Raw genomic sequence first — 10093 nt, forward strand, 5'->3', positions numbered from 1 at the left:
TGAGCTCCGAAGGCCTGAGCGGCAGGCAGGCGGTGAGGGAGAGGATTTCAGGGAGGAGGGCCACGGGCAGGTTTGCCGGGGGCGCCACAGCTCTTACCTCGCAGCTGTTTCCTGTCCGCGTGGGAGAGGCAGGGGCTGCAGACAAAGCAAGAGCACGGACAGCAGCCAGCGGACACGGCGGGACGCACTGCCTCCCGTCCCAGATCCTGGCTTTCCCGCTTCACAGGGCTGCGAGTGGGAGGGGAGGGGCCGGCAGTCACGTGGCAGAGGCAGGCTGCGGGAGGGGAGGGGAGGTGTCTTTCTCCCTGGAGCTGTGGGTGCCTTCCGCGCTGGCCTGGCCGCTCGACTCGCAGAGCGGACGGTCCCAGTCAACGCCCATAGCCTCCTGTTGTGGGGCGGGGGAGGGGAGGGGGGCGGGGGGCTGCGTTCGCTCGGCGTGCTCTGTGTGCCACAGGAAGACTGTCCCACCCGCAACAAGTCAGCCAGAGGCCTTCGTTGTAGAATGGGAGCTGGTCCTTCCCAAAGTGGACTCGGCACTTCCTCCGGGCGGGCCACCGGGACAAGTGGGGAAGACCCCTCAGAGCTGGGGTGCTGTCCTCCAGCTCCTTTCCTCGCTCCTCCCCCTCGTTCCCCTCCGAGGTCTAGATGGCGCTGCCGAGGGTGTGGGTTGTGCCGCCTTGCTTTTCCCAAGGCGCAGCCCGCCTCCCGCAGAGCCTCAGTGAAGGAGCAGAGGCCTAGGCCCGCAAGAGCCCTGGGCCGCGAGAGCCCTGGGCCGCGAGAGTTGGGCTCCAGGGACCGCTCAGAGCGCCCATCCCTATGGGGCGTGCACTCCGGCCATCCTACTTCTCAGGAACACGTGTGCGTGCTTTTCACTGGCCGCTCCTCTAGACGTGTCTCATCCCCCGCGAGTGCCATTGCACTGTGGCCCGGCACATCGCCCTAGCGAGTTCCGTGGGCCAGGCTGGGGCTGCGGCTGACACTGCGCTCTGTGTTCCTCCCTGCAGGGTGAGTCGGTGAAGTACTTCCTGGACAACCTGGACCGGATCGGCCAGCTGGTGAGTACAGACCCGCCCGCCCGAGACTCTGGAGAACAAAGCAGCTCGGTGCTCGGGCTTCGCTGGACTGAGGAGCCGGTGGGCTGTGCCCGGTGACCTTGGAGAGGACGATGCCCGCCCTTGCTGGGCAGGGCGGAGGGACAGGTGCTCGGGGGAGGGTCACCCCGTTCCCGCGAGGGAACTCCCCTCCTGTTCATGGACCGCCAGTCCTGCTGGCTGACATGGGAGGCGGTGTTTCTGCAAGAATCCCTTCGCGCGGATCCCCGTGAGGGAGACGGGTGTCGTCACCTCTTCTTGTGGAGACTCACACGTGTGCAAACAGAGCGCTGCTGAGCCCTGGCTGGTCCAGCTCAGCCGATAGAGCGTCGGCCTGCGGGTTAGAGTCCCAGGTTCGATTCTGGTCAAGGGCATGTGCCTCAGTTGCAGGCTCTGGCATTAGGCAACCAATCGCTGTGTCTCTTGCACGGCGGTGTTTCCCTCTCTGCCTCTCCCCCTTCCTTCCACTCTCTGAAATCAGGGGAAAAAGCTCCTCAGATGAGGATTAACAACAACTAATTAATTAATTAATTTTAAAATGAGAGCTGCTTAAAAAAAAAAAGTCCATGAAACCCCAGGTTGAACAATTATCCCTTGTGGTCCGTCTTGTTCCATCAGCCCCACCCCCTCCCCAGGAGCATATCCGTGGTTGTATTAGTTCATCAATGATACTCAGAGCCTGTCTCCGAAAGGTGAGACTCCAGAAGTCAGAACCATCCCTGTCGCTCTGGGAAACTGCAGCCATTCCTAATGCCCGCCAGCCGGGGCTTTCCCGGCTCCTCGCGGCGTGTCCGTGGGTGCCGCCACTCCCGCAGCCAGTCCACGCGCCGCGGTGCAGGTCACTCAGACCCTCTCCCCTGCGCTTCCCCCTCCGGCTCTTCTCTTTCCCTTGCTGACGTACCTGATGGTCTTTCCCCTGCGGGTTCTCCCTCCACCTGCAGCGGGTCCCGTCTGCCCTGCGCATGGGTGGCTGGTCCTGAGGCGTTGCTGTCCCTGTGGGTTTGGGGAGACTGCTCCTGAGCACCCACGTGGGGGTCACGTGGGTCGCAAAGGGGTGACTTGGGGCTCTGAGACTTCCCACGCCCACCTGCCTGCCTGGGGCTGAAGACTTGAAGCTCTCCCTCCAAGAAGCCCCTGGGACGTGCGGAGACCTGCGTCCCACCGGCTCCTGGCGCGGCCGGGGTGCATGTGCTCCGGGCATTAGGGGAGTAACGGGCAGCCGCGGCGCAGAAACAAACACATACGGCTGTTCCTGCGGCGAAGACAGAGGGCAGGTGTTTCCCGGAGCGTGAGGGCCCGGGTGCCTGACCCCCCACCCCACACCCCCCGTGACTCCCTCGGGCTGAAGCAGCCCCCAGCCCGCTGTCCCGGCACCGCTCGCTTCTACCAGCGGCGGGGCCTTCGGTATTTGGTTCGACTTCTCAGGAGCCCCTTGACTGTCTCTCCTCCCCGGCCCGTTCCCCTCTCCTGGCTCTCCCCCGCCCCCCCCCCCCCCCCCCCGCCCCCCACCGCCCTCTCCCGGCTCTCCGCCCCACTCCCCCCGCCGCGCGCCCTCTCTAAGCTCCCCTCTCCCCCGTCCCCTCTGAGCTCCGCCCTGTCTTGCAGAACTACTTCCCCAGCAAGCAGGACATCCTGCTGGCCAGGAAGGCCACCAAGGGCATCGTGGAGCACGACTTCGTGATCAAGAAGATCCCCTTCAAGATGGTGGACGTGGGCGGCCAGCGGTCCCAGCGCCAGAAGTGGTTCCAGTGCTTCGACGGGATCACGTCCATCCTGTTCATGGTGTCCTCCAGCGAGTACGACCAGGTGCTCATGGAGGACCGGCGCACCAACCGGCTGCTGGAGTCCATGAACATCTTCGAGACCATCGTCAACAACAAGCTCTTCGTCAACGTGTCCATCATCCTCTTCCTCAACAAGACGGACCTGCTGGTGGAGAAGGTGCGCAGCGTCGCCATCAGCAAGCACTTCCCCGACTTCCGCGGCGACCCGCACCGGCTGGAGGACGTGCAGCGCTACCTGGTGCAGTGCTTCGACCGCCGGCGCCGGAACCGCAGCAAGGCGCTCTTCCACCACTTCACCACGGCCATCGACACGGAGAACATCCGCTTCGTGTTCCACGCCGTCAAGGACACGATCCTGCAGGAGAACCTCAAGGACATCATGCTGCAGTGAGGGCCCGGCCCGCCCTCCGCCCCGCGCAGCGCCGCCAGCACCTGCGGGAGCGGCCACGCGGGCGGAGGACGGGGCTGCGATGAGCTACTGAATCCTGGGGAGGTACACTACTGAGACGCCGGCGGCAGCTGGTGGGACTGCTGTCGAGTGGCGTGGCTTTCTACAGAAGCGCCGTGTGCATGCCGGCGTGTGCCCAGGTGTGTGTCCGTGTGCATGTGTGCGCGCATGTGCGTGCGCGTTCTCTAACACCAGCACCGAGCGCCGGCCTGCCCGGCTCCCTCTAACCCGCAGGTCTTCCTGCCACTAACCCAGAGCCCTGCCTCGCCGTAGGTGTAGGCGACCCAGTGCACAGACGCAGGCCAGTGCGGCCGCCGCGGGGTCTCGGTGCCCCTCCCAGAGGGAACACGTTGCCTTTTAAAACTCCTGTGCCACGTCCCGGAGCCCCCAGGCTGTGAGACGGAGCCCAGGGCCCAGCCTGGGCGGGGGGGGGGGCTCCTGGCGTGTCGTGCCTTAATGCCTGGGGCGCTGCCTCCTGCCTGTCACCTTCCCCGCCGCATGGACAGGGCACGTCCCTCCACGTAGCACTCGGCGGTGCTTATTACGCTGACCGCCCTGCCCTGCCCCCCTCTCCCCCCGCGAAGACACACCCGCCAGCCTTGTAGGTGGCTGCTCCTCTGCGTCGCCTCGTGCCTGCAGGTGGCCGCTGTGGCGCAGCCCCGGCTTCCTGTCCGCGGCGTCTGGGAGCTGCAGGGTTAGCACAGCCCGTGTCCAGCAGGCGGCCTGTGCACCGCAGACACTGACCTTCAGGAAGCCCCGACCCCGCACCACCTGGGTCCTGCAGACTGCCACCACCCCAGTGCCTCTTACAGCCGGTCCCTTGCCAGGCCGCCCTCCATCCGGGTCCTGTCCAGGCTCCGCCTCTAGAATTCCACACAGCACGTGCTCCCAGCTCAGGGTGCTCGCGGGCCCGGTGGAGGCCCACCCCGGCAGGTGCCACACTGTTCAGTGCATTGCATTCCACTGCCCGCTGCGGGCCACTCCATGTGGTTCTCGGGGGTCGGGCTCGCCTAGCACTTGAGAGAGAAGGAAAGAGCTTCCTCTCTCACCAGCACCAGAACTCACTGGCCTAGCCACACCCCGGGCCCGGTCCTCAGGCCGCCCTGGGCCCCTCCGGTGTCCCTTGGCGCCTCCCTCGGCTCCATGTCAGCAGGCCCGGCACACGTGAGTCTGTGGCAGGGGCTGACCCAGAGGGAAGGGAGGACGCCCACTCCCGAGTCACCTTGTCACCGTGTTTAGCGAGGAGACGCACAGCGTGAGAGTCCCCGGTGCGTGTGCCGAGGGTCGGCTCTGGTTAGAAAGAAGTTGCTGATTGGGTGCCGCCCCCTGTGGCTCTCCACGAGCCGAGGCTGTGGCCCAGGCCCGGCCGTGTGGCCTGGAGGGGAGGGCACAGGCCCGGCCGTGTGGCCTGGAGGGGAGGGCACAGGGCGGCTCAGGCAGGCGGTTCTGAGGTCACGGTCGCCTTCGGTGACGGGGGCGCCGGGTCTCGGGTGTGCGGAGCGGGCTGGACCTCCCGACCGGGAAACGGGGCTCAGGAGAGGCTGCTGGGTCCCGGCTGGGCCCCTGGGGCCCTGAGCGCTTTGCCTGTAGTCAGGCTGACCCGTTTGCTCGCTCACTTCCACGTGAGTGTGAGGACTGTGACCGCGTTGAGCGTGGCGGGATGGCCCGGAGGCCAGGACCCCGACCAGCTCGGCCACCCCTCACCCCTGTGGGCTTCTCGCCGAGCCCGGGCGTCCCCGGCCGAGGAGGGTGTCCCGGCGCTGCTCTAAGTCCTGGGGGCGCCTAACCGGAGAAGAGTTACAGTTTGTGAGGCTGAACTAAACCATTTACAACTTTCTACACATAGACTAGTCCTTCTTGTTTCTGAAGCCTCGGCTTTTGTAATTTTTTATCTTAATTTCACTGTCACCCTTGATTATTGTCTTTTGTATTGAGATGGAGGAGCAGGAGGTAGTGGTGCCTCATCTATTATTGCAAAAATGTAACAATAAACTTCCTCAAATAAGACGCGCTTCTCCGTTTCTCCCGCTCACACTGTACACGTAAGAACACGTGGGGTTGCTGAAGTGTTTTAGCTGCTCAGTCTGTAGAGTTGTTCCAGGTGCTGAGCGACAGCGCTGCGATGATCGCACTCCAGCGCATTTCTTCCTTACGAGTCGGGTTATTAACTCCCTGAGCAGGCACCGATCTGGAGGCAGGATCCTCAGCGTGGCCGTGACCCCCGGGGGGACAGTCACCCCCGCAGGTGAGCGCGGCGTTAGGACGGGGTGTCCGCGTGGGCTCCAGGCGGCCCTCGCACCGGATTGGCACGGCTGCGAGCGTCTGGTTTGCCATTGGACCGCCTCCAGCCTCTCGGTGTTGATTAAACTAAATCCTTACTTTTTCTCTGCTCAGTAGAGAGTACCACTCAGCCCGGCGGCGTGCTCAGGGGCTGAGCATCGACCTACAAACCAGGAGGTCACGGTTCGATTCCCAGTCAGGGCTCAGGCCCAGGCTGCAGGCTCGACCCCCAGTGTGGGCGTGCAGGAGGCAGCCAATCGATGATTCTCTCTCATCATGGATGTTTCTCTCTCTCCCTCTCTGAAATCAATAAAAATACATTTTTAAAAATACCACTCAGGCCAAAACCGGTTTGGCTCAGTGGATAGAGCGTCGGCCTGCGGACTGAAAGGTCCCAGGTTCGATTCCGGTCAAGGGCATGTACCTTGGTTGCGGGCACATCCCCAGTAGGGGGTGTGCAGGAGGCAGCTGATCGATGTTTCTCTCCCATCGATGTTTCTAACTCTCTATCCCTCTCCCTTCCTCTCTGTAAAAAATCATTAAAATATATTTTAAATAAATAAATAAATAAAAATACCACTCAGCACTCAGAACCAACATTAAGTTCCGTTTTCAGACCCAAAAATTCAGCCAGTGACGCTGACGCGCGTCTGCTCACAGGCTCACTGCGATGAGAACCAGGTTTCGCTCCACCTGCCAACGGCCGGCCGCACAGCGGCTGGCACGGCCTCCAAGCACAGCCCCCCATGGGCAGGAGTGGCCAGACGCACCCAGTGGTGACCGCCGGCTGCGCGGGATCCGCTGTGGAACGAGGGCGAGAGGCTGTCGCGTGCTGGCCGTTTCCCCACTGACAGACGGGCGGGAGCGGCGTGGAGGGAGATGGCCATGGTGCCTCCCGCCCAGCTGCCCCCTGGCCACCTGCTTCCCCTGCCCCAGCAGCTCCTCCCACGACCGGCTGAGCTGAGGGAGGCCTACAGCCGACGCCCACTTCCGACAGGTGTTCCCTGAGCAGGTGTGAGGACGGGAGGATGGTCGCCTTGTTGCTACAAGACAGTGCAGGGGAGAGGGATGCGTGGGCTCAGACCACCGAGGCCGCCCGGGCTCCTCCCGCTCTCTTTGGCCTCCTGTTGGCAGGTGAGTGTGCCCCCAGGTGTTAGGACCAGGCCCCACTGACCACGGGCCAGCGGGAGGCCATAACCATGGACAGGTGGTGAGGACAGCTCGGTGCTGAGAATGTCCGTGAACCACAGGGATGCCGAGGTGGCCTCGCTGAGAGGGGACGTTGACGCTGTGCTCTGGGCAGAAGCTGGTACGGGTGGGGGGTGCGTGCAGGAGAGATGCATTCGAGATGCGGGTGCTGTCTGGAGTCCAGGAGCCAGGGAGGCAGGGCCTGCGAGGGCCGAGGGGCCCCCAGGGGACGGGCCGAGAGCCCGGGGTGCCAGGCCTGGCCCAGCTCCACACGACACAGTGGACTAAAGTGCTTGGGTGATGGCCTCCCCTGGGACCGGCTGACTTGGTTTCTGGTTGGCTGGTTGAGAGCCTGGGGGACTGGGGGGCACACAGCCGGCCTTGCGGCCTCTCCGGTCCACTCCTCGGGCCGAGGAGGCGAACACTGTGTTCGGGCGCCTCCGCTGAGCCGGTCCTGGCCTTCATCACAGTGGGGAACTGGGTGGACACGGAGTGGACCTTTCTTGGAAACTGCTTTTTAAAATAGCCCCTGCCCGAGCTTGTTTTCATTTGCCTCTTTACCCGAGAAGCTGGTCTAAAAATAAACCTGTTATTCCGGGTTCTCGTTAATCAAGGTGCTCGGCCAGGGGGCTGCTGGCCGTTTCTCCCTGATTTACGGGGTTTCAGCAGCTCTTCGCGCGCAGCTTGGCGAAGCGGAGGGTCTCCTGGCTCGTTCCCAGCGTTGAGCTTTCCCGGCCTTCGTTCCGAGGGCCATAAACTGGCCAGAAGCTGGTTTCCTTGCAGTGGGCTCCTCTGTGTTCCGTGGCCCCACTGAGCCAGGACTAATCCAGTTACCCGTGGGCCAGGGCGGGGACAGTGGCCCGGACCAGGCCTGTGCTGGCTCCCGGGCCCCCAGGCCACCCCGGGGTCCCTGCGCCTGCCCGGGGAAGCCTGCTCCTCCCTGCTCCTCCCTGCTCCTCCCGGCCTCCGGGATAAAAATATTCCTGCCGGGACGCGCCCTCTCTGTGCACACAGGGCCTCGGAGCGGCAGCTGGGGCCTGTTTAGGTTGGCATCTTCGCCCGAGGCTGGCCACCCACCTGGCCGCGGGGACCTCCCGAGTCTGGGGGAAGGTGCAGCAGCTGCTCTCCGGACCAGGCCGGGCAGGGCCGAGCGGCCGCCGGGAGCCAGCTGCGTCTCCCACCTGGCGTCTCCTTCCTGCTCAGACTGCCCAGGTGCTTCTCTAAGAAAGACCCAGAGCTCAGGGGTCGGTGCCAACCAGGCCTGCTCAGCAGCCCCCAGCTGTGCGGCCTCGGGGAGCCCCCAGCCCAGCCGGCCTCCTGGGCCACAGCAGGGCATCGCCCGGCGGGGCGCTTCTAGACTGAGGCTGATGGTGGCCGCGCTCCCAGGGGAGGGGTTCCAGCAGCCGCCCGGCCCCTCGGGTCCGCAGAGCCGCTGCGTGGCCCGTGTTGGACCTTCCGTGTGCGCCGCCCGGAGCACCCGGAGCATGTGGCCTTTGGACGTGGCGGGGTGTCGTGTGTACCCGGAGCTGTAACATGAGCCGGTGGCTAAGCCGGTGTGTGCCTGTTTTTTCTCTAAGCCCTTTTTGGAGATGTATTTCCTCCCAGAAAAGGCTGAATCAGACGTCCCATGGGCCAGTATCAGCAAGGCCACATCCCTCCTCCCTGCCCCGCGCTCCCCAACCGAGGGACCCCCCCGCAGCGAGGCTAACTTCACCGGCCTGTTTGCAGGGGCTGAGGGTGGGGCGGGGCTTAAGTTGGGTAGGCGGGGCTTAGGTGGGTGGGATAGGGCTTGGTTGGGGCTTAAGTGGGGTGGGCGGGGCTTGGGTTGGTGGGGCGTGGCTCTTATCCTGGGGACTTGGGCGGGGCGGGGCTTAGGTGGGTGGGATAGGGCTTGGTTGGGGCTTCAGCGGGGTGGGCGGGGCTTGGGCTGGTGGGCGTGGCTCTTGGCCTGGGGACTTGGGCGGGGCGGGGCTTAGGTGGGTGGGATAGGGCCTGGTTGGGGCGGGAGGAAGGATCCAGAAGGATTCTGAAGTGACTTTGGCCCTGGGGAGAAAGGGAAACAGAGGCCAGGAATCGGGGCGTCAGGGCTGGCGGAGGGGATGTGTCCCTGCGACGGGCCTGGCTGCTCTGCCCCTTCATCAGGCCGCAGCGGGGCGTGTGTGCAGGTTCTCGGGCTGGACGGGAGCTGCGGGAGGGACTGGCGTGACCCCCTGGCCCCGCAGGCTCCGCCCACACCGCAGGCTCCAGCGGTTGGTGGCGCTGAGATTTTACAACTCCAGGCGGGTGGGGGGGGTAGGATGCCCTGCGGTGCCTCACGCCGCCGGCAGAGGGCAGCACGGCCACGCGGGCTGGACGGACAGAGCGCCTGCCTCGGGGCCTGTTGGGGCTGCCCTCCCTCTGGGACAGACAGACAGACGCCTCTCGTCCCTCCTCCTCCCCAGCGCTACCTGCCCCAGGCTCCAGGCTAAGGATGCAGTAAGGCCTCGGGGCTCGGCACCCCGCGGTCCCACAGGGCAGACAGGGCCGAGGTCTGGGGTGGGGCGGGGTTCCGCCTCGTCCAGGCCGAGCGCCCCCTGCAGGACGCAGCCAGGGGCAGCTCCTCAGGCCCAGCAGGTGGCCGAGTTCAGGGCATGTGACCTGAGCGGCTGTCCTCGACTTCTGCTGCCCAGCGCAGCCCCGGCAGCCGCCGTCGGTTCTCCCTGAGCGCCCTGGGTGAGGCCAGATGGCCAGGATGTGGTCTGAGTGACCTCGGGGAGTAAGGGGACAGACCTGCCCAATGGGGGTACACGGAAGACCCACCCCAACTTAAACTGGACACCTGAAGGGCTGTGCTCCTAGGGCAGGAATGGGTCAGTTACACCTCTCCCCCGCCCCGCTCCACAGCCAGGGAGCGTTTCTCAGTGGCATCGAGCAGGACACGTGACGGTGCCACGACCCCGCGCAAACGGCACCACGAGGCGGCTTGAAGCGTGGCGGGCAGGTGGTCGGACTGCTCGCCCTCCCGCACCCTCGGCCTCGGCACCATCGTCGTCGTCGTCGTCGGGTGTGCCACGTGACCCAGTCTGAGCCGGGGACTGTAGGTGACGTACGTGACTCCCGATCCGCCCAGGCCCCCTTCCTCGGTGTTCCGAGGTCGAGCCGGCCTTGCCTGCCTGAGCTAAACCCACTTGGTCGGGATAGGGAATTCGACTGACACGTTGTTGGATTCCGTATTTTGTTGAGGATTTTTACGTCTGAGTTCATGAGAGGCCTCGCTTTCTCGGACCGTCTCTGTCTGGATGTGGTGTTTGGGTGATGCCGGC

At 64.7% G+C, this 10093-nt stretch overlaps 1 protein-coding gene across 1 annotated transcript in view; it reads left to right on the plus strand.

The window, feature by feature from the left end:
- GNA12 (G protein subunit alpha 12) overlaps nucleotides 1-5330 on the plus strand; it is a 40415-nt gene extending 35085 nt beyond the window's left edge. Inside the window, exons 3-4 of the mRNA XM_054718246.1 lie at nucleotides 1005-1055; nucleotides 2697-5330. Of these exons, the coding sequence (XP_054574221.1) occupies nucleotides 1005-1055; nucleotides 2697-3266 (621 nt within the window). The 3' untranslated portion in view covers nucleotides 3267-5330. The remainder of the gene's footprint in view (nucleotides 1-1004; nucleotides 1056-2696) is intronic.
- The last annotated feature ends 4763 nt before the right edge of the window (nucleotides 5331-10093 follow it).

Source organism: Eptesicus fuscus, chromosome 6, assembly GCF_027574615.1.
Source record: "Eptesicus fuscus isolate TK198812 chromosome 6, DD_ASM_mEF_20220401, whole genome shotgun sequence".
Lineage (NCBI taxonomy): Eukaryota > Metazoa > Chordata > Mammalia > Chiroptera > Vespertilionidae > Eptesicus > Eptesicus fuscus.